The 25,258-nt window shown below is 42.0% G+C and overlaps 1 protein-coding gene across 1 annotated transcript in view; it reads right to left on the bottom strand.

Annotated features, from left to right (window-relative positions):
• Positions 1 to 25,220, bottom strand: part of GAB3 (GRB2-associated binding protein 3) — a gene marked incomplete at its 3' end in the record, with an annotated part of 64,641 nt that extends 39,421 nt beyond the window's left edge. Inside the window, exon 1 of the mRNA XM_009327819.1 lies at positions 25,113 to 25,220. Within this exon, the coding sequence (XP_009326094.1) occupies positions 25,113 to 25,184 (72 nt within the window). The remainder of the gene's footprint in view (positions 1 to 25,112) is intronic.
• Positions 25,221 to 25,258: the final 38 nt, after the last annotated feature.

Here is a 25,258-nt window from a genome sequence, read left to right as displayed (position 1 = left end):
AGGGTAACATCACGCCTTTGAGCTTCAGCGCACAGCAGTTCTCTTAAATAGCAGAAGGAAGTGGTACTGGACTGTGCAGTTTATGAGTCTGCATTGAAGTTCTGACTCCTATGTGTATTTCACTTACCGCTTTCTAAATAGGTAGTGTCAAAGAAACTGGAATCTTGTATTTGAATAAGTTTTTTAAAAAAAAAGCAATCAAAACAGGATGAAAAATTTAACACAGAAAAAAATACCTAGCTTATTTGTAGGTAATTTCACATAATTAATTAATTTTAAATGCTTTTAAAAAGTTTTTAAATGCTTTTGTGCATTTTTACTGAATTCCAATTCCATTCAAATGCACCTTGTTTCAAATCACATAAAATAATCCCTGCTGGGGGAAAGCTTTCCACAATGGTACCTCTTTAATATCAAAATTATAACATAAAGAACATGAGTAATTGTATATTAAGCTACACAAATGCCTAGATATTTACGGACGGAGATAGAGTATCTCTGTTAGCAAAAATAAGTGCCACATTTATTCTAAAAACTCCATTTAGTGGTAAATCATTAGACAGCAACTAATGAAAGTGTATTTCAAGGAAGTAAATGAAAACGTACCTGTGGAAAAAAATGAGATTAAGAAATTATAATTTAATTCAAAGATTTCTACTTTTTTATTTAAATTATTATAAAAATCAGCGATATCACTGCTCTACGCAAATTAATGCTCTATATAGGAAAACTTCCTCAAGTTGATTGGACTAGTTTGGGGAAGTATCATGAGGAGAGCCGTTGAAAATAAAAATAAAACTACTAGTACTCCCAGACGGAAGAAGACTTGTAGCCTGTGATCAATGGTGTTGCATGCAACGCTCTTTTTCTACCCTCAATCACATATGTCAAAAACGCAGTGACGGACCGTCACAGCATGGGGCATCTATTCACCCACAGTTTAAAAGGTATCCGAGGGCTGAGTAATTAGTCTTTCTCACCATACCTTAATTCCAACAATTCGATCCAATAATTTTGCTTGCTGTACAGTAAGAAGCCACCATACATCTTCACAAGGACCACGAGAATGATGCACGTTAACAGATTCTTATGAGCTTCTCATACACGTGGGTTTTCCCCGCTGCTCTCACTCTTAGCAGACTCTGAGCTGGTGACTACAGTCACAATTCAGACACATCTAGAATTTTATTTAAGAACAAGTATGCAAATATGCCTGATATCACTTTATCATTACAAAGACCAGGTCATGGTATATATGTAATAGTTCACACTTTGATGAGCAAATGTAAAGTAGGCCAGCGATGAGGGGTTCTATCTAGGCATAACATAATTCACTGTGTAGGAGTGAGAGCAGTCTTGCCATACCAGAACCAACAACAAATCCCCAAAATTAACACCACCAAAAAAAGATGCAAAGCACTGCAGCTCAGCTCCCTGTAGACTTAGGCTGTTTCTCTACTATACCAGAAAAACAAAGCCCCAGAAGAGACAGCTTGTTACTCAGACTTGCTTCAGACTTTGGCTCTTTTTCCACACGGTTTTGCTCCTCATCATGAAGCATCCCAAGGTTTGTTTATTTTTCCATCCAGAGCTCTTGGGCCTCTGACACAGACCCAGATAGGCACGCCACGCTGCGACACAAACCCAGGTAGGCATCCCACACCACGGCACTGTGCAGTCCTTCCACATTGAGATGCTCTCTCATGGTAACAGACAAATTTCATGTCAGCCAAAATGTTAGATTATCCTGAATTTCTATGTGTATTCTCATGCAGTTGCCAGAAGTCTTGGCAAAAAATGGTCTGCAGGTTGGCTACAGAGCTGAGAGCCCCCTGCCCCATTCCTGAAGGTACACATCTTCTAATACTTCAACAATTATTTGCTTTTGTTGTTTGACCTAGTTCCAGCCTTGCCCACAGAGCAGGAAGCTGTGCCACTGTAATGCCACAGCCCCTGGTATTGTGTCTTCACACTGACAACAAAACTCAACACGATCTGCTCTGTCTACAGAGCAATAATTGTGTCAGGAGCTGTAAGCAGAAGCATGAAGTTCACAGTCACTGGTTTTGCTAACTGAATCCCACAAAAAGTGATGTGAGATAAGGGCTGTTTGAGCACAGAGCAAACAAACAAACACCCTAGAGCACTTTGATCCTGAGGCTTCAGCATGGTTAGCACAATTAGAAAGCACCCTATCTCTCAAATCCAAAGGGATAAGTGGAGTATTTAACCTCCCAAATTCAACCCGACAGAAACTCTTCTGTTGCAGGCTGTTTCCTGAGGGTACCAAAAAAAGCCAAATAATTTATAACCATATCATTTGCCCTTCAAGTTTAGATCCCAGTTCCAGAAGGAACTTGAACACATGCTTCACAGCAAGCTCAGGAATAGTCTTTGACCTCATTTAAACTAAAATACTTTAAGGAATTGAGCCGGCATTTTTTTGGGCTATAGTCCAAGTTTTCCCCGCCGTTTTCACTGCCTGAAGTCTGAGCAGTGCCTGGCAAGGTGAAGTGAGAATCTTGACTCCAACTAAGCGATGTGTTCCTATTTAACCATCTTCTCACTTCAAAGACAGTGAAGGTTTTCTTTCTGAAAAATGCTATTTCACAGTATGTATTTGAAACATACACATTGTGTATAGTACGAAACTGAGAGGACACTTCCTCTTCTAATGCAAAAGCCATGCACCATGGAGAGGCAAGTAAGCACCATACATGAACGTGTGCATGAGAGGTACATGGAAATCTTCTTGGGTGTTGAACGTTGGATGCCCGCTTATTTTGATTTGCAAGTGGGCCATGCAAAACCAGCAGGCACAATTAACCGGGAGCGGCCTGGGAAGAAGTCTCCCCGGCGTTCAGCAGCAAGAGTGAGGCAGGGTTTGCTTCTGCAAGCCTTGCAATGGTCCCTTAAGTATTTCTTTGGAAGTGGTGGAGTCACCATCCCTGGAGGTATTTAAAAGCCGTGTAGATGTGGTGCTTAGGGACATGGTTTAGTGGCGGACTTGGCAGTGCTAGGTTAACCATGGGACACGATGATCTTAAAGGTCCTTTCCAACCCAAATGATTCTATGATTCTATGATACAGGGATCTTGGGGTATGGGAGCTCGGACTGTATAAATGTAAGAGCTGTTTGTGCTCTGAGTAAGGAAGTTTAAATTTGACCTGCAATGAGCGTGTAAGGCTGAACAGAGGAAGGGCTTTCTCCACTGCTGTAGTCAGAGCAATCTCTCTTTTGTCTCAAAGGCCACTGTGGCTATGACTCACACACAGCCATCAGACTATTAACACTTTTATTCCAACTAGTTATTTCTGGCTTTCAGCAGTCAACATATCTAAATGCCCAGAGTGCTTCCAATGTAACTATAGAAATTACAACAACAAACAACAGCAGCTCGACCCATGGGTCAGCTGAAGCCAAACTCTGAATCATACGCTTATTTTTTACCTATAGTTATGAAAAGGAATTTAAGTCTGGACAACAAGGCAGTACATTTCCCAGCTACCTAGAAGATGCTCAGCTGGACAAGCTCAGCGCAGATGCTGTTAGGCGCTCACCCCTTCCACGGGAGATGCTAGCTGAGGGTGGGTTCTGCACAGCTCCCTTGAATAACAGGCAGCCCCCAAGCAGAATATCATCAGACACGCTTTGTAAATCTACTTGAGGCTAATGGACTGTATGAATGTTGTGAACTGATCTTTCTTCATCTGTGTATTCATAATCCATATGTTTCAGAGAGCTCTTTATAGGGTTTCTCACTATTATTTTCTTAAGTTACGGGAAAGATTTTATTCAAGCTCTAGACCTCCTTTACACTTTCAGTTTTCCTATGCCTGCAGCAGCGGTCAGTTCACTATCAGCTGTGTCAGTAATTAGAAACTTCAAGTTGGAAGGGGTAGGCTCTTCTAGAAGAAGCCAGAACGCAGTCAAATTAATTACCTTGTGTCCCAAAAACTTTACCTTTTATTTTTAACCAAAATTCATTTGCTTACATACAAAACACATGCAAGACTGCATTGTGTTGCTGCTTCAGCACAATGGGTTTCTTCCACTTTTCTCCCTCTCTAAAAAAGTCAAAATTTACCATATATTTTGATTTTTTACAGTATTATAAAGAAAGGCAGCTCAGTAACCAAACACTTTCCAAGTACATAAACCAAAGGCTGAAGTGCAATGTGAGAAACCAGATTGAAGATGAAAGAACAAAGCGGTTTGAACTTTAGAACACTTAACTCTTAATTATATAAATGTCTGACCCAATCTCTGGAGACCTGTAAAAGTGCAAAGAATGCCTAACAACTCTGAATATAGAGGATAATATATATTTTAAACAAAGAGAACGGTCATTGATCATTCAGTTGTGTTTCTCTTTTATTTATTCTCTATAAAAAAAATTTTGCTAAACTAGAGGGCCATGAAGTATGTGTCATCAGTAAATAAAATAGATCAGAATACAGTGGAGCAAGACCTTTATGATTCACTAATAAACCATGAGAAAAAACCACCCGTCTGGAAGCATCAAACCTTCCAGCAGAGCAAGGACCAAGAAAACGTCTAACAGGAGCAGCAAAGCTAACTTGGTGAGAGTTCACAGTTCGCTAAAGCCATGTGCCTCATCTTAACTGAAAACGGTCTAGGCTAAATTAAATCCAAAAGCTCAAAGTTGACACAAATAAACTAATACACTAAAGAGGAAAAGGAAAAATATAATGAAGTTATTGTTTTCTTCTGGCTTTCATTAAAACATACCAATGCAAAGTGCTGTCTACAGACTTGAAGCCAGAGTTGCACAGAGGAGAGAAATTCTGTCCTGCGAAGGCGGAGATAATTCTTGCACATTGTACCCCAAAAGGGTGGCCCTGAATGAGAAGAGAGAAGGTGTTACCCTTGTTGTCTGGGTGTTGCACACAGCAACAGTGCAGAGAACAGCGCGTAGAAAGGACGTCTGTAAAGCCACGGATGTTGTCAGGGGCATTTGGGGATGGGCACCGTGTTTGGAACCTTTACAGCTTTCTACTGTGGATTACTCATCCTCATGCCGTTCCCCAGGTCCTTGCTGATTTCCAGGGGAGGGATACTGCAGGAGTTCCCTTCAAGGAGAAAACCAAAGTAGTAAAATCCCTTCCTCCGACCCCTCCTACCCCAACAACACAGAGTATTTTTGAGTAAAAATGGAGCATAGTCACAGGCATTAGCAAATACAGAAGAGACATCTGAAAGCAGTGGTTGTACACAGAAAGCAGTAACTGCTTTCCTTTTTTTGACTTCATGGCTTATTTGTTTAAACCACAAAGAGACATTTGCATGGTATCCATTTCGGGTCAGATACGAAAAAATAAAGTAGAAAAATGCAGAGCAAGTAACACCTCCTGCTAAATTTCAAGGTTAATTTTAACTCATGAAACACTTTAGCAAAGGTCCATCACTTGAATTCACATTTTTGAAGAGGTAAAGAGTATGATCAAAAATGACTTTTCAAAGAGGTGGAAAGAAACAACAGAACCCCAACTATTATCTTTTCTTATTTTAAACTTCATCCCACACTTGACACAAATTTAGAACTGAATGCAGAATTACTCCTACTCTTCTCCTTCGCTTATGACTCTTTCTTACCATGTTTTTCAGAGAGGCAGTTTGTAAATGTGACTCGTTAGGATGCAGTGTAAAAAGTAACATGTATGCTGCAGTCAGTAACCCAACCAGCTTGTGTGTTGCTGGCGTGGTTACTAAAATGTTAAATCTAACTGCTAGATTCAAATGAAGCCGACTGGGAGGTAAAATACCCCCTGGTCAGGACAAAGATCTGTGTGACAAAAGCACACGTTGCTAAAGCAGCCAGAAGTAAGTGGGTTCTAAAATACAAGTTTATGGACATTTTTCAGCCAAAGAGTAAGTGTGGCTGTAGCATAGACGCGGGCTGTTCGGAGGACATTGACACGGTGCTGGTGTTTTTAGGTGGCTTTTAAAGGACAGGCTGAGAAAGATGGTAAAGGACAAGCATACGCGTGAACTTGTGAGGAAGTTTAATGATTGATCTAGTCCTTCTGCTGATAGAAAAGCCTTTCCTAAGTAGAAAATATTTTTTTTTAATAGTTTACAAAGCCCAGGAAGAACCATATGGTGATGCTGTCTTGATGTTTGTGTTAGAAGTCATTGCAAAACACCAGGGAGCTGTTTCCCAGGGGTGTGCCAAGGGAAGTGCCTCTTCTGTTCCCAAGGACTCTGACTTAGAGGGAGAAAGCAGTATCACACTGGAAGATGATGAATGCATCCTGGCCTTAGTGAAACAAGGGGAAAAATTCCTTTTCTGATTTCAGCAGGTTACAAGACTAATCAGACACATACAAAAACCACGCGTACTCTGCATGATAAAGATAAGCGATACAATGTACTGTCTCAAGCTGTGGAAGTATGCTGAAAACTAGTCTTTCCAGAGAGCTGATGGATTGACTGTAAAATGTGGAGGAAAACTGAAAAAGCTTCCAAAGAAGGCAAGGGAGATTTTTACAACACAACTCCTTGCCCAGCAAACTGTATTTTGTTGGGGAAATTTCAGGGACTGCAACAGACAGAAAAGCCTCGGCCAATTTCTGGTTTTGCACTCAGCACTGCCTGAAATTTGTGGTTTCTGACGGTCTTGGTCTATACCAGGTACAACTCAAAGAATTTTGCTCTGACTTTGATCCTTCCTGTGGCACTGCTATAGCTATTTTCGTGTGCAATTAGAGCAGAAGTTGGACAGATGAAGACTTGAGGTGAAACACGAAGCGTTACTATTGCCAGCCGGCAGCTCCAAAAGTTACAGTATTTGCTCAGCTGGGTTCCAGGAGATTTTAAAGACAGAGCAACCTTACTGATTTTTATGGCATTCCAATGTGCTTCCTGTTTTAGATGAAACGGTCCTAGTGCCATTATTTAATGTCCATATCAACAAAAGACTGGGTGCTGCCAATTTTCATTCACCCTATCAGCATGGGTTCTCAGCCTATCTTTGATATACCGATTAACCTTTTATTGTGGGATCAAACCAACATCAAAGAGCTGACACAGGAAACAAAAATGGATTTAGATGCTTAAATAACTTATACAATCTTACAAATCTTACAATCTAGCCTGGGAGCAATGGGATACTTGTACCTGTATTACTCAAAAGGGCACCTCTAAACTAATAATGCAGCAAACTAATGATGGCACGCTCTTTTGCATGTTTCTGCTCTGCTTTGCAAAAGTAAGAATTTGTATGATTTTCTCACTTCTGAAAAAAGAGCGTGAAATGTGTCTTCCAATAATTTATTCATGCAGTGTAATCAAGCACAGAATCTGACCCAGCTTAGCAGAGGCATGATTTCCAGCTCTGTGGTTTTCACCTCTGAGAGTATTTACTATTTGCTTGCCAGTAATTACCACAACCATCTCCTGCTTTGAATTTGACTACGTGAAAACGTTTCCAGTTTGTTTCTTTAAACTTGAAGGAGACTTCATTTTAAAACTGAGGTGAATGGAGAACTTCCATGAATCAAGTGATAAAACCATTTGCAAGTTTTTTCTTCTTGCTTGTTCACCAAGTTAGGCGTTACTGGCTTCTGTCTAAAATGCCCTGGCCAACAATTCTTTTCTGTCCATGAAGCATTTTTTTTTGTTGTTGTTTAATACACCCTGTGCCCAAAGGGACAAATGCTTGGAAGTGTTTACATTTTTCACTCGTTTCTTGGAAAGCGTGACCCATAGATAAAAAGAATACTTCTGCAACAATAATTCGGCACTTACAGAGCTTCTGGTCTTACTGATTGTTTGAATTCATTTTTTTAAACCCATCACATATGTTCATATTTTATTCTGTGACTTTCTTAACGAAAGTTGAGAATTACACTGCTTACTAATATTATTGCACTGCTACTGTCATGAAGTTACAATATACATAATTTACACAATGATTTATTGAAAAAAATGAAGACAGAATTTTAAGCCTATCCAGGAATTTAGGGATATTTGGGTACTTATCTTTCAATAAATCCAGTAGAAGACTATCCTGCTGGTATTTTAAATATGCCATAGGACATCTTTGTCCATCTCCTCGAATGCTAATTTTGCTCCTGTAACCTGAGTCTCCTCCCCATTATAGTTTATTTCAATTCTTACTAGAATCAAGCAGAATAATCCAATTGCCTTGAAAGAGACCTGGATTAGGACTTTGCATTTGTTTAATCCAAGACTCCTTCTCCATGGCTGATTCTGTGTTCGTTCCTATTTGACATCTAAAAGGGGAACTCAGGATTTTCAAAATCGGGTGCAAAATCAGACCCATAATGTACAACTGAAGATGAATGAAGCACTAAAATAATCCCATGCCCCTTCCCCATACCACTTCTTGCATCCAATGAGAAATTTTTGTATTTTTGCAGAGCCAGAGCTACAGTGCTCTTTGTTTTATTTTTTTTCAGGGTATTTTCACTTTCATTCTTTTGCAGTAAAGAATCAACGGCTTTAGAAATAGACTGTTGCTATACATACTTTCTAATCTGCATTTAAATCAATAACCATGACATATACCTATGATTAATTTCACTTCACAAATTGCTTCATCTCCGTGTTAGAAACACCGTTTTGTCATGGCGTTAAGCGATAGATGTCACGTGCTCTGTGTTAGAAACACCGTCCGAGCGAAGCAGCTCTGCCCCTCTAGAGCTCCAGGACCACAGCCCTGCCTCACAGGCAAAATGACCCCGCTCCACAATCCGTTCTGCACCGTGTGATTAAAGAAGCTGCAGTTCAAGGGAGAGAAACAACAACCAGAGATCTTTGTTTGTTTGCCGTTTCCTCATCCTGTGGCTACTTTGCTTTCCTGTGGGCTAGCACGGGTCACAGCTACCCAAGGAGGCCAGGGAAGCACTTGTATGGATGCTGAGGGTTAGCCATGAAAACCACCAGAAGGAAGAAGGCGGGAGAGGTGGGGCTGGCTGGATACAGTCAAAAGCAGCAAAGCCAAAAGCCTCTAAAGAGCCTTTCAAGTCTTGGGCTGCACTGGGCTTAAGACCCCTTTTTTTGTGTGTGTGTGTGTCTTGCATTCCCACACCACAAAGCTGCTGCTTCTGTCCCGCTCCAGAGTTTCACGTGTCAGGCACAGCTGAGCGCAGATCCATGACTCATGCGGTGGCCATGCCTCGTCTTTGCGCAGGGAAAAAAGCAGCAAACACCGCATTTGCAGCCAGGGGAACGTGTAACTGGAAGGCAAGTTCCCCAACCGCAGCCAGGCACCATTTCCACAGAAGTTTACTATCAGTGACTTTCGATACCTAAGAATCTTCCCCACAGTGCTCTGCTTCTGGTTTGGTCCTTGATTAATTAATGGCTTGACACTGTGAAACTAAGAATTTTCCCAACAGCGTCATATTCAGGAAAGAGCAATTATAAGCTAAGGATTGAAACCACTAAATGCACTATGCATACACAGTTGGACTCATTCCACTGAACTAAATTAGTAATTAATGACATTTTCACCAAAAAGTTGAGCAAATCCAGGAATAATAGTAAGCCAAATATGTAACATAGTCAGACACGGGTTTCCAAAGAACAGGGGTCAAAGCCGCCAAGGCCTTGTGTAGTTAGATAACTATCTGGATTGCTCAGCTCTTCTTTCCACCCAGCTGAGATGTCCCCAGCCTTATCACAGTTACACCCCTGACCTTAGGAGCTGAGCATTAGAAGAGTCCCCTTCTGACATAACAGGTTTTTGGATAGAAGTTTATCAAGTCAACATTTATTTTTAATAATTGGATTACCAACAGGCGTTGGACGTGTCCCCCCCCTCCCCGTTCCTTGTTGCTGACTCCCTGCCCTGGGGCTCTGGTATTTGCTGACTAACGAGAGCGCCTGTAGCCCGTTCCCAGAACAGACCCCGTCCGCGGCTCAGCATTTTTACCGGGAAGAGAAGAGGCAACACCCTGCACTAGCAGAGTGATAACTGGCCGTTTCAGCCAAAGTTTTTCAAAAAAGTTGCTACGCTACAATTATAAGTGGTACAGGCAAGAAGGGGTACCTGCAGTGGCAGAGCCCTTGTCAGAAGTGGTCAGTGCTTCCCACAGGATCTTCCTACAAAAGGTTAAGGTTTTTTTCCCGCACTTGGGCATTTCTCTTTGCTGCTCTGGAGGTTCGTCCAGTGTCTTTACCAGAAACACGTCAGGCCTGTTGCCACCATTCCTATGTGAGGACAGTCCCTGGACAAGTCAGGTGGCTGAGGACTGGGTCTGTGAGCGGTGTTAGCACCCCGGTGCTGACTGACACCATCTCCAAGGATGAACGGTGGCAAACAAGATTTTTTTTGTCCTCTTTATGTTTCTTGCTGGCAAAAGTCAACTTACCCAAACACATAAAACTGATTTTAGTTTCCTTGGAGGTGACTTCTTCACTCAGCCAGTTCACTGAATATAGGTAGCATGCAATTTTCCAGGTGGCCACTAATGTTCAAGCATGGAAAAAATGCAGTTTGATTATTACATTCTGACTACTCTATTGCACAAGTATGTTATGAAAGAAAAAGTTATGTAAAAATCATAATGGATTACACTATTTCCTATTTAACTGTTTTACTGTAAGCATGTACAATGACCAAAAAATTCATTTATGTAGAAAAAATGTGAGCTAGCATAACATAGTTTTTAACATCCTTCTGCTGCTTTACAATAAGACAGATGATGATGTTTAATTTTTCCTTCACTAACATAAAACCTTCCACTTTGACTCACAGTCCTTAGGCTGAGAGACACTTCAAAGAGTTTTATTTTACAAACAGTGAATACAGACCTGGATTTTTGCTTGGCTGCTGTACATACAGAATTTAATTATGGAAGATCAGAACATTGTCCTTGCTAAACACACTTTAAAGGTCCAATAGTGAAATATCCTCACCCATGTATCCTAGTCCACCACCTGGTCCAAACAAACTTCACTGGGGGCTCACAGAACTACTGTTGTCCCAATGACTGGCCAACCCACGATGGAAATGACAGTCTACCCTTGGACGAGCTCAGTGCATTTGGTAGTCTTTTAGTGCCAGCTCCAGGGGACCATAACAAAAATAGGAGGGATTAAAGAATCATCTCTTTGTTTGCAATTCAAGTAAATATACCAAGGGCGAAGGAGACACAAAATTTGAACTACGCTCTTGAGACTGCAAGATGATAAAAGGAATCTGACAGGATAGCGTGTGGGAAAGCAGGGATTACCACTGCTTGTGTCATTGCTGCTTGAGTCTAAGGGCTTGTCTCCAGTTTTACTAGCATAGCTGAGCTGCCATGTGTCTGCTGGCATTAAGTATACCACGGGAATGCTCTGATACCGGAAAAAAGAACGTTGTTCCCAGTTTAGTTTATATTGCTTCAGAAGTGGTTTAAGATAAAGGAAAAAGATGTCACTTATCCCAAGAACATCTGAGAAGATGTTTATCAGCATAATTATAGTGATGTGAATTCACGCATCATTATACACCCATGTAATTTTCCTGTCGATTGCATTGGAAATGGAGTTTCTCGAAACAGCTTAATGGTAGTCATTTCATCAATGTTACATGTAAACTGGTTAGTGAGACAGATTTTTGCTGTATCACAAAACATGGATTATTGGAATTTCCCATATGAATATATTGCTCCGGATTAACAGAGGTTTGTTAGAAAACCACTGGAAAAAACAAAGCTCCTAACACCATTATGCTGAGCAACAGCGCAACATGACTGTGAGGTGGCAATGGCTACTCTAAGCTATTAGTGGTAAAGATGCTTTTTCCAGGAGCTAGCTATAAGTGCATGGGTGATTTGCAAATGGAGCCCAAAAGTCTCACAACCAGTAAGCAGCAAAACAGATCCCCTGGAGAAAGTCAGATGCAAACTGGTCAGTTCTTAAACAAAGAATGGATTTTTAGAGATTTTCTGAAGTTTTTCCCTAAAATTCCCAAAGAGCTGCAGTTATTAGGGAAGGTGGAAGTCACATAGGATGCATATGAAATCTCTCTGGCCGCTGGACTTTGCTGGAGGAACTGGAATTGTAGGAAATAAACCCAAAACATTCCAGTGAGGCTGTTCTATGGCCTGAAGCAGGAGGTTTTCCACCCTGAGAGACGTGCCAGCTCAGCCTGAGAGCTGCAGCCTAAGGCAGGAGGAGAAGTTAGCGACGTCACGTCGGTGTTAGTGTGACTGGCAAGGACCTACACTTCTGGGGATGGCTCTTGCTCTGTTTGGAGAGGGAAGGCAAAACACAGGGGAGGAAATTGCTGTAATGCAGGACAGCAATATGAAATACTCATCATGGAAAGCTCGGTGTGCAAGCCAACAAAGCGCCCTGATGGGGGACAGAGGGCTCAGCCGGGGTAAGGAACATGGCATCTGATGTTACCCCATACCATGCACAGGGCAGGGCTACGTTTCTGCGTGGAGCCTCGCCATTACTCTCACGTTCTCACACATACCGTGGTGCATAGCAACTGATCTGCTGGGCCATCTGCTGAGCTGCCTGTGTACTCGAATTAAGACTGCAGCTCTTCATTCCTACGTGCAGCCTTTCAAATTTTACACCCTCCCATTTGAAAACTTTCTCCTCCTGCTTGATCCATTACATCACCCATCCTCACCAGCTGGGACCGACTGCTATGATAGTAGGTGTTTAGCAGCCTTCACACTGTCTCTCACCCTTCAGATTAATAACCTCACCTAGGGGAGAAACATCACATGCACTTTCCTCGCACTCCGTGTGTTGCCCCATCAAACGGGATCATCATTTCAAAGATGGTACGGGAATTCCCCAGCCAGCGGCCAGCAGCCAGCATCGGCTTTTGTATTACGTATTTCCAGGTCCTCAGCATGCTGCTGGCTGTGAGTCATGCAAATCTTATGCCAGGCAAAGCAAAAATGGCTGCAGCATGCATAGATTTTATCTCTCAAATAGAAAGTGAGATTTTTCAGTGACAGTTTACTCTTTTTAAGAAGTTACCAATTTCTCCGCAACTCTGAATTTTTTCACCATAATTCTATCTGGCTGTAATCTGTTTGAGTGGAAAGTTTTGTGCGAAAGATGTTACACAAAATAAAGTGAAATTGTGCATTTTAACATATTCTTATCCATTCATTGTCTTCAGTTTCCAATTACAAGCTGGTAAATGCTGCAGTTCCCATACCACATACCACCTCTCCCAGTTACAGTGGAGCTACCAGGAGCTCTGATAATGGCAGATCTGGGGGGTTCCACCAGGAGGCAAAATCCTCCTATCTGCTTTTCTCTCCCTATCCCCTTGTTGCTGAGGTCCATGGCTCTGTGCCTGATCTGCATCCAGCCAATTGATACAAAAGCTAAAGAGAAAAGCCTGAAGCTCAACTCTGATATTCAAGTTCAGTGTTTAATGAAGATGAGATATCACCAGTCATAAGGTACTGTTGTTAGTAGTAACGGAATATGTAGGGGAAACAGCTCGGCTTATTTAAATGTTCCCCATAAATACGGTCATAACGGGTTTGAGTTTGAGACTGCATTTTTCTGGCTTCTGGTTTCTCCTTAAGCTACTGTATTGCTAGAGAACATGAGGTGCCATTTCTATTTCAGGATATTTTTTTCTGATGAGTCTAAATACTTTATATCTGAAACCTTTTCAGAGAGGATAAAGAGGATTTCCAAGTAGATTTATGCAAACTGATAAATGCAAATGAAAGCTTCAGATCTAACCTTCCAGTCTGACTGCACACCTGCCCAGTTCCAGCAGCTTATTAAAGCCAATGTTTACTTGGCCTTTCTGTCCATTATGGGTGCATTTTATTTTGGAAGGGAAAAGTTTCCTGCTTGATGGTACAGACTCAGTTGTGCTACATCACCACACTTACTTGCTGCTGTTGCTGTGTAGGGTCATACGCCTTTTCTTGCCAGTCCCAGCAAGGAACCATGAAGATCCTGCCCTAAACTGGCACCATGAACTAGATCTGGAGTGATTCTGCATGACCATGTTTCCACTCAGAGCAGGTACCTTGACCGCAGCAACCCTAGGTGCAAGTCCGAAGTGACCAGCTGCCCTCCAACAAAATGATCCTAGGCCTTATGACCATTAATAGTACAAGGTCTTATATCTGAGTGCTTTCCTCTGCTCCTTATCTTTTATTCCTACACATAGACGGCACATGAAACAGTTGCTTTCTTAAAAAAAACCAATCTCTGAAGTAAAATCTACAACGATATGCTCATATAGAGATCCCAGTTCCATTTCCAAATCCAGTAAACCCGAGGAACGAGTCAAACTGAAACCTGCCTGTGGGTGCACAGTAAGTTCTGAGCATATGAGAATTAGGTCTGCCACTGCTGAAATCTTCACATAGCTCAGGTTGCTAAACTACATGCAAATCATTTGCTTGGAAATGTTCCTGAGACATATCACTGGGGTGCATCTCTATGACTATCCCTCTCCATCACTGTATTCTGGAAGGGACCGCACAGCTGCTCCTTCGCACAAGCTCGCTCTGGCTCTTCACCTCCCAAACTTGTGTCGCCTGTTCTCGAATGGCAAGCTTCACTAAAGCATCTCTGAACCCATGACAAGGTAAGTGCCACGGTGAGGGGAGTCCTTAGGTATTTAAAGCAGCAGCGTAAAGATACTTAATCTTCACCTAGCTAACTACAGCTTATCTGAAACCTGGCCATGTCTGCCATCTTCTGCCTCGACATAACTTCATTCAGTTTTAACAATCAAGCTGTTTGCTCCAACAAAGAGCACAGGCAAACGACATTGCAGCCCACTTGGAATACTCTAATGAGTAAATAGCTTTACTTTACCAGCCAGCAAACCAAGTTTACTTATAAAGTTTAGAAGATCATTTCGAGCACAGAGGACCTGGAAATATAATGAGAGACAAATGGGTCCTTTAGGAGGATAACATAACAGAACTGCAGAGGGTGTAATTCATCCTCCTTTCCATTTAGCAATGCTGCTGCTGATGGTTAAAACTGGGCAACTTGCTGAGCATGGGCAACAAAGCCCTGGAAAGGACAGGCTGTAGGCTGCACTTCTCCCGGCTGGAGATTTCTGTGTAGAAAACGCCTGGTAAAATCTTATTCACTCCAAAGACAGATAAATCACAATAATCGCTCTTTAGGGTCTGAGATAAATGCAGTCTCTGGCAAGGGTAAAGGATTTGACAGAGCCCAAACGAGGGTTTGAACTCCACAGGGGACAAGAAAGCCTCTAACACCCTCTCCTTCAGTCTGGGGCTGAATACTGGTTGTGCTAGAAAACAAGAAATGCCTCCAATCGCAGCAGCAGCAAACTCCTAATGTAAGTAAGTAAACAACCCTGATGAATCTTAAACTACTCGTTCATTTTCTGACACAGAACCTCAGACATTCTGCGGACATGTCTCAAGGTCTAAGGCACTAGGGGTTGGCTTGTGGCTGAAAATTAGGAAAGTTTCTTATAAAACCAGCTATTCGCATCCATCGTGTTAGGAAATACTCCTAGCCATTCAAATTCCAGCCCTCCATTCAAGCAGTGTTAACAAATAAAAATAAAATTTTAAAGACCCTGCAATTTAGGAACAAGAAAAACTATACTTAGCATCATTGGATCTTGTTGTACCCTCTAATTTAATTCTCCTCTATAAGTTTTATGGTAAATGTGGGATTTTCTGGAATGCCTTAGGTCCAAAGGTCTCTTGGGTAGCGAACACATTTACATTGTTTCTTTGTAGGAAAGTAACAGATCTGTGGAATTACAAAAATACCACAAAGAAGTCTCTAATGGGGTTGCACGCGCTGAACTGGTTTAGGTTATGGCTGCGGGCTTCTTCCCTAATTCACAAAGAAATTAGATGCCTCATATTGTGTCATATTAATAATTTGTTTATAAGTAAGCTTATATATTTAAGGATAATATCTTCCAGATTAATTACAAATCTGCTAAATTAACTCACACATGAGCGAGCTTGGTCCGCGTTTCTGTGTCCCACCTCCCGCCAGCGGGAAGGTCTGACAGCTCGCAGCTGCTCTGCTGCGGGCCCCGGGCTGCCGATGCTCACGCGAGAGCAGCGGGGCCAAGGGCAAGGCAGGACCAGAGCGTGGGGGTGCTGTGCACGCCCGCAGCGGTGCCCACAGGGGGCTGGGAGGGGGCCGAGGAGCTTTGTGGCTAGGGGAACACAGCCCAGAGCATCCAGCATTTGCGATAACATTTTGGAAATAAAGTCAGAGGCCGCTGTCTGCAAGTAACGAGGCTGCAGTGCTCGTTCCTAGGATAAGGGCTGCTTCTGCTCCGACCGACACGGATGGAGGGAGGACTGGGCTCCCGTTCTCACATTAGCGGCTTGCAGTTCCCACCATTTACTGAATCAGCCGCTGGAGCTTAAATGAGAGCTTGTTGTGCTATGGTCTGTACATGAGGAGCATATGCAGGCAGCAGAGGAGGGATAAAAATGACCCTGCTCTACAAACGAGGCACTCATGCGTGTTCACGAGCCAGGTTTACAGAGATGTGTAGGCAGCTGAAGGTGCAAGCAGGTACCTGGGGCCGCCCGCAGAGGAGCCTAAGCACATTTTTGTATATCTGGTCCCTGGTAACCTGCCAGACTATCCCAAAAAGGACAATGGACTCAAATTTCCTCTTTCTGGCTTCGCAGGAGCACTTCTTCTCAAAGCTTGTTCCCTCTGTCAGATTTTCCCTTCTGAGCACACCTTTGCAGAGTGAATTTTCAACAGTTCCCCATGCCCTTTGATACCACGAAGTAGCTATTCCATTCACAAGTGCGCGAGGTGCCACGCTTTTACCGGTTTCCCTTGCAAATTTGATCTTGCAAAAAACAAAGCCGAAAGACTCAGTGGAACTCCAGAGGTGTCAATTTTTAGTACTCTCACATGTCCAGAAATTCTGTTGTAATTTCCTTCTAAGTAGTCTGGGGTTAACGAGACTGAAGAGAATGATAGGAAGGAAAGAAATAATTATATATTCTCTTTTTTCTCAACATGTCCCAAATGTCACCTCTGACCTGGCTTTCTATTTCTGGCATGGACTGAACTCCCTCTATTTATTTAGCAGCCTACACACCATTACAGTAACATAGCAACAGTACTTTCAGTTGGAATTTGAAAGAAAAGAAAAGAAAAAAAAAGAACATATTTGTCATAAGAAAACTGTTAAAGCACTGCAGACTAGTAACACTTCAATAAATGCTTCTATTTTTCCCTTTACAAGCCAGTATTATTAGGTTTCCAGTCTGCAGACCCAGTGCAGAGGGATGCACAGGGGAACCAAAGCAGTGTCACCGTCACGAAGCCTGTTCTTCCTACGCCAATCAGACTGTCCCCTAACCTTTTTGTTTGTTTGTCTTAATGATGTTTCAGCTTGAATATTTCTCAGGCTCAGCACAGACGAAAGCGGGAGTTTGGGGAGGATACAGAAATAATGATGGGATTTATTTGGTGTTTTTCTCTCACTTTTCAAAAACAGTTCACCATTATTTTATAATCCATAGCTCAAGGGTGATACGACGCTCAGAGTTATCTGTCAAAAAGGCACATTTTAAAAAGCACAAAGTGAAGTTGGAGTAACAGTCCCATTTTCAGCTGACAGTCCAAACCCCACTGTTCTACAGGGAAAATTAGCCAGTGAAGACCTTTAAAAACAGCCCTGGAGTCAGAGGAGTGCCCAGTGAAAACATTTTGCAAATCCTATTTCAGTGGGAGCAACGTGCCTAAGTATCTCAAAAAAACAATTCCCTGAGCTACTTAAGTGCTTCTTATTTTTAAACCTAAGGCCTGAGTGAGAGCTCAATCATTTTCTTAGCATGGGTTCAAAATGTTGAACTTATTAAAAATAAAACTTCTTAAGCTTGCAAAGCTTCCACTATAAATATTAGTAAACAATACAGATGTAGTAGCTGGAATAGCTGTGAGCCTTCATGAAGCAGCGTATGACTTCTCGTGAAACTGTTTCTTCGTTGCTACTGTAAACTCAGCTGGCATCTCTTCAGATGCTTTTTCTCATCTCATAGCGGTTTTATCGGCACACAGTCACCTCTGAATGCCGGTGGCTTTTCTGTGGAATTGGCAACAGATCTTGCCTTTACAGCAGGCATACACATTCAGCTTTCCCAGCGTTTATAAACGCAGTACTTCTGTAAACTTAGTGGCTTTACTGCACAGTTTGTAAAGTCTGCAAGTACAACATAGTTCACGCTTGTTCCGAACTATTGGCTTCTCCTTGGCACGACCAGTTCATGTCAGCTTGAAAAAATCGCTTCACAACTGTAAAATCCTTGAACTTCTACAAACAGTTTCCAAGTCTGGTATGTAAAAACAGATTGTTCACAAACTATGCACTCTGCTGAGATTACCACAGTTGCAAATTTAGAAAGGGTCCCATTATGGCCGTTATTCTGTCCAACAGAAATACGGATACATAACCCACGCTCCCCGAGACTTGGGAGTCACGGGATGAATAATATTTACCACTAACAGGGCTCTCAGAAACTATTGTCTCTTAAAAAGCATTGTCAAAAATGAGTCAAAATCTTTCAGATGACAATCTAAGTTCCATTTAAATTAACACCTTCATTTGAGTAATTTTAAATTCATACTAATAATGACATTTTACTGCCTTTCTGTAAAATGCTCTGTGGGAAAGGATATTGAATAACTGAAATGCGCTGTTCAAGGCTATGGTGGAAAGCTACAAAGCCGTTTTGACTGCAGGGATCAGGTGGAGTTTCTGGCATCAGAAGGGAAGGGAATAACAAAATCTCTAAGAACAGTTGTCTCTTTCTAACAATTACAAAGCTACAAATGAGTGAGCCTCAGAAAGGCAGTACTTTTCTGCCATGAAGACTAGACATCAGTTTTGGTTTATTTTTAACAAATACCCAGTTGCAGCAGATTTTAAAACTGAGTTTTGCATGGCTATATGTTTGTCAGTTTGTTTTTTTTTCTGATGCAACACAAACTGCAACAAGTCAAGGAGATTACTGTAAAGCAGGAAAAAAAAAAGTTGAAGTATTGCATTTTATTCAACAGTTAAATGAGAGACAGGAAAATCTATTTTATCTGGCTGGATGTAATGTTTTGACATGCAAATTTCATTTCAAAGATGGCATTTTTTCCTTATCATATTACTAATTCATTTCCAACTCAAATGAAAAGGACAAGAAAGCAAATAAAACAACTTGTTACTGAGTAACATTATAGGAGTAAACTTGTCCCTTTCCCTAAAAACCTATCAAATTGGCATAATACACGTTCATAGCATTTTAATGCATTATTGGTAGAAGTCGTGTTTATCCATATTATAGTTTTCATGCTACAACAAAGCGTTCACCAAAGTACTACTTGTAATGCTTTTTCCTCTAAGACATGTTTGATTGCATCACTAGTTTAATCACCTCTCAAGTTAACATTTCCTTCTCTATTTCAAACTAGCATGTTTTTTTTAAGTCTCTATTTTTGAATGCAAAGACCTGATAACTTGTGGGTTTCTGTTTTGAATAGAAACCAATAGCTGGACATTCCTGTGCACTGAAAACATGTAGTCAAAGATTAAACTGGGGCTTCAGGGCTATTACGGCTCCACCCAAATAAATAGTCCAAGGGAAATTATTCTGCTTAACATTCTGATACACAGGTTGCCAAGAACAGCAGTGTTTTTTAGAAATTATTTTTTTCTTAGAAGTCAGCCTATCTCATTAAACATTGCATTTAAACTACCAAAACATGGTTAAAATGGAAGAAAATGGTCTAGAATAAACATCACACTTAACCTACCAAAACAAGGTTAAGTGGTGGAAAATGGTCTGATTTGCACTTAGCTAATTACAAATGTTTAACTCCAATGATGGAAACTCCTCCCTAAAATAAATTTTCTGCTGTTATTTTACCAGTGAGATCAATTTGTTCAGGATTTCACTGACAAGGGAACACGTATCTGCAGCACAGGAGCTCCTGTATGAAAGTCTTCCATTTTCTCAAAATTAAGTTCTTCCTTAATATACAAACCAGACAGAATATACGCTGGATTTTAAAATGAAGTAACAGCAGGAAAAACATAGGTACAAAACTTACAGCTGGAACCAGCTAAAAGGCTCTGCCAACTTTCTCCATCACACAGGACTCCTATTCCCACCCAGCCTATAAACTAGAGTTACAAAACCTGCACAAATTGGTTAAACTAACTGAGATATTTCAATGAGAGTTCGGGATGTTGATTCCAGCAGGGTATGAAAGGTGGCCGTAACTCTCTATTCAGAGGGGACAGAACTCAAGAGGTGAGGCTTTGTAGGAAGCATTTGGAAATAAATAAGGCTTATGGACAAAAATTAAGTTCAGATTTCTCTTTGATAGTTATTTTTTTGAAATTTCCCCCAAATCCCAAACCAGCAGAAGAGGTACTTGACCTCACATACCACTTGGGGATTTCTTTTAGGCGAGGGTGGCAGTGTCCTCTGCTGACACCAGCCCAACGCTAGATCAGAGAGCAGACGCTCCGCATCCCACCCACCCTTAGCAGTGCTGTGGGACTCTTGTTCCTATTACTTGAGCAAACTCTTCCATAATTCTACTTTACTTTTTCTTCTTAGTGGCCAGTAACTTCCCGTTTGTTCTCCTGATAAATACCAGAACTTCAGCTAAAAATGGAGAAGTCGTCTAGATTCTCTTATCTTGTAAAACCCTGGCAGTGGGGTGCTGTGGTCGAGTGCAGGCAGATCCCCCCAACAGTCAGAGACGTCCATCTGCAGCTACTTGCTGCTGTGCCCTTCTGACGGCACGTACAGCCCCTCACGCAGAGACAGCAGGAACGGACACTGCTTTACTAGCTTTTTGCATCTGGTACATCAATTTACACCTCTATTTGTCTTCCCAGGCCAGACACTCCAAGAAGAAGTGTGCTAAGAAGTGCAAGGCTAAATTTTCTAACATGCGGTCCATTTTGGACTCTTGTTCTAGAGATGCTGACAAGGAGTTTTGATTTTCAATAATGTTTGAAGAATCCAGTCACTCAAGTAAAGTGGGAAACTTGCCTTTTTTTGAGCAAGTGGTCTTCCCTCATCAATTTGTATAGTACTGAAGATTAAAAATAGCTCTTCAGCTGGGGTACAGCTGTGCAGCATTGGCTTAAATGGAGCTGCACTGACTCACAACAAGCAAGCATCTGTACATAGCCCTTTACTATTGCAAACCACGTAACTTAACACTAAGTACTGGCGTGCCATTCACCGGAGCCGGCGGGCAGGCTGGCTAATACCGCTGCAGCTCCTCACAGGTGTGACAAACTACAGGAGAGCGATTTGAGGAGAGGTCGAAATTACCTGCCTGTTAAAAATCCCATCTCCTTCTCCTTACCAGCACGTGAACAATGTGTCTTCTCAATGGCACTAGTCTCTTCTTTCATTAGACATCCTCTGTGCCTTCTTCCATGTCTTTTTTCCCCTCATAGTGACTTTTTGCACTGGCTGTAGGAATTCCTCTGTTTTCTAGGCCATGAAACCATTCTCCCCCCTCTCCAATAAACAGAAAACAAATATTACCAGTCAGCGAGCAGATATATTTCCATACGAAAAGTATCAAAAAGCCGGCTGTTCAAGGCTGACATTACAGAATTGGGATACATGAACACCACCACCCTGAGCCTTCTGAATTTTTTATTTTTTTTAACAAACGTAAACACTTTTTTCCCTTGCGGCTCTGAATGCCTAATCTCAATCCCTGGTTGGATGTATTCAGCACTAATATAAGGCACTGTGAAACCCATCAAACCTGAAGCAGATTCTCCCATGACATCTAATTTTCTACAGAGGCTGGTACTCATGAGCCACTAACATCAATACCAAAAATCTCCAGTGGGGCCAGGTTTTCCTCCCGTGGGGCTGAGTGTCAAGCTGTGCCTGAAACTTAGCATTTTTGGTCTAGAGCATGATGGACTTCACCTCCACCACCACCACTTCCTAGTTTTTGGTAGCAGCTTCTTCCTCTCTCCCCTGCCCCGTACCCAGCTCCCCCAGAGCTTCGGGGGTTCCCTGGCACCCCCCAGGCCCACACAGCCCCGACCGGTGAGAAGAGCTGGAACCAAGTGGGGAAATGAGAGCAGCCCAGCTTTCAGGTCACACTTAGGGGACAAAGAACTGCAACACACACCAAATGCTCTCCCGGGAGACTCCTTGCACAACTGCCTCTCTAGATAGGCTGACGTGGTGGATTCATGGTTCAAGTATCAGACAGAGGGAAAAGCATTGTACATGCTATTAAACCACTATTAGAGTATTTGCCTGCTGAAGTGAAGCTCCCTGTGCTTTCTAATGAATTCTCTGCATTTAGCATTAAGCGCTCTGTTTTTACAGAAAGTTACACTTGGGTAATTAATCTCGTATTCGTTTCCTGCACATGTAAGAGAGCAGCCTTTGTTAGGGAATGATAAAACACTTCTAAGAATAGTGCTACTAAGAGCATCAGCTTTGTAAGATGTTACAGGAAAAATATAGACTCTTAACACCTGCTTTCTGCTTTTCAAAGTTTTGAAAATAACATTCTGCTTACCTAGAGCCAAATTCTGACTTGTTTATGCGTAGAAAACCTAATGGCTTTCATCAGAGAACAAGCATAAATGAAGGTATACTTTGGTCTTTACGCTCCAATCTTGCAAAGATGTATTTGTTTAATTTTATAAACACTGTAAATATTCTCAGTGGCTTCAGTGGGACTATCTGCAGCTCCCAGTCACACAACCTGAATTCATCACTTTGTCTGGTCTCCTAACTACAGATTCCACTGAAATTAATTGGATTTTCTTAGTGATTGTAATAGATTGAGGATTAAGAATTTATCTGTGTGTAAAACAAGAGACCCTCAGGCCGGACCTTACAAAGGCCGGATGCTGAACTCAGGAAAACGTAAACTGGGAGACAACCCTGTGAGAGCAACTGAGTCACTCCGGTGTAAGAGAGGTCCCAACGAGCAGCAGACCGAGCCCGCATTTGAGGCTCCCTGGAAGCTTCAGCTCAGACCATGGGTTTTGCCAGCTGAACACAAAGGGTGGTGTAAAGCTTGGGGATTTATGTACGTTGTCAGATCAGAACCAGAGCCAACACCATTCACCTGTAAATGGTTGACACTTGATACCTACTGAAGTCAGTTTAAACAGTCATTGTTTTAAAGCTTGTGTTGTTTTTAAGCAGTCACTGTGGTTCAGCCTGAGCTATCTACCACCCCAGTGCAAGATGCACAAGCTACCATGCTGGTGAAACTATGTAAACAGTCGGGAAAAAAATAGTTTACAGCGGGTAAGAGACAATTTCCATTTGGTTTGTAGCATCCACTGTGTAACCAGTCATATGAGAAAGGACATTAATCTTTGCTGTACTTGCAGCAGATTTCTTTCTGCTTTATTATGGACAAAGGAGTAGTTTATCCTCCTAACCAGAAAACAAAGCCTGATCTGCAGAGATCTGGCTAATCTAGTGGTTGATGTTTGAAGAATAACATAGACCCAATTTCCCTAGGTTTTGTAGCGCAAAATCTGAGCAGAGCAGACTGCAACTAGTCTTGTGAGCTGATCAGAGCCCCTGTTGTGACTATTATCTTGACTGTATAATGGGGGCTTTCAAATCCCAGCTTTATCACATTCTGTTTTCTCTACTTTGCCCTTTTATGAATATTGAGTCATCAAAAATAGCTTCACTGACAGAGTTACTAATGGTACCAGCTGGGTGAATCAGTGGCTCTTACATTGTCTAGTGCCTGCTATACAGTGCCATTAGTACACTCGTTACGAAATATAGCAAAAATTAGATATCCATATTTTATTTGCAGCTCCCTTGAGACACATCATAGTGGTTATTTTAGAATTGGAGAATGCTAACTGAACAAAGCAAATATTCAGCCATTTCAATGCAATACTGTGATCTAAAAGAAGAAACTCTGGCTTAGAATAAGTGAAAAGTAAATTCTAACATCTGTAAATCATCCTTTCTCCTAGTTTTCAGTGCAAAGAAAAAATACACTACCAAATGATATCTACCACGTTCTTCACGAGACAGTTATTCCTCATATTACTAGAAAAAGCTAACATCAGCAGTCCAGAAAAAATGCTGATAAACAGAAGTGAATACGACAAATGAGGTAAGCGATGTATATGGCTCGGGAGTGTGATAGACGCATATGGTGGCATCCTTCTAGTACAGTGCAGTGCTCTGGGGTAAGTTAGGTTAGAAGTGCATGACTCAAACGAGTATTACCGATTCCAGAAGTGCAACAACAGTAACAGCACGCCCGATGAAGAACCATCACAAATGAGTATGCAAAATGGCCCACGATGGGCTCCTATTTTTAATGCTGTCCCAAGCAATTTTTCAAGGGTCATTTATTTCTACCCGGAGTGCCTTCCTCGCAGCCCCGCAGTGATACAGTTTCCTATGTTTGCAACACACACCCTTTTTTTTTTTCCAGAAAAACAGGCAGGCAGGCAGATACAGAACGAAACAAGGGGCCCCCTTTACACATAATGCAGTCGCAGCTCTCCGGGCATGCAGTGCTCGCTTCTTCTCACCAGCCCCCTTCACCTTTCAGCTATCAGCAACTTTACAGCACGGCATCTTCTAGCACCTCTTTATCACAGACAAAAGTAAAGCCTTCTGCTAGCAACCGCCTCCGGCATATTAAATTGGTAAACAAAACTATTGCAGATGCCGCCTTTAGCAAGTGTCATAGAAATTACAGAGCATCTTAACAAAGCAGAGCCTCAGAATTTAAAGTATTAGTTTTTTTCAGGAGGTTCTTGCCCTTCCCAGGAAAAGTGACATCTGAAATTCTGTTACAACAATTCTGTTAGTTACGGCAATATTAACTGAAACCAAAATGTGGTTTTTAACATAAGATACGTTGCGTAACAACTGAAGTATTATAATCTTACGAGCCGGGAAAGGTTAATTCCAAAGGGCACAAGAATATCGGCGAAAACTAAAACACTCCATCGGCGCACGGACTTTTATCTTTTTGTTTTGGTCCAAGGCGAAGCCGAAGCAGGCGAGACATTTCAAAGGAAGAGTAAGACACCGCGCACACGCCGAAATCCGTTTAGGGAGAAAAAAAAACATATCAGCAGAGCCTCTGCACTTACGTATCTCTTGAGTTTCTTCTCGGGGGGTGATTTAATGAGCCATCCAGTGCAAACGACGTCCCCTGAGCTCATCTTCCCCCCCGGCGCGGAGCGGCGACGCGGGAGCCAGGGTGCGGGCTGCGTGCGGCGGTGCGTGCGGGTGCGGG

The sequence above is a fragment of the Pygoscelis adeliae genome, unplaced genomic scaffold (assembly GCF_000699105.1).
Source record: "Pygoscelis adeliae isolate BGI_AS28 unplaced genomic scaffold, ASM69910v1 Scaffold14, whole genome shotgun sequence".
In the NCBI taxonomy this organism is placed as follows: Eukaryota; Metazoa; Chordata; class Aves; order Sphenisciformes; family Spheniscidae; genus Pygoscelis; species Pygoscelis adeliae.
Note: the sequence above shows the minus strand (reverse complement) of the source record. Positions and strands in the feature narration are given on the sequence as shown.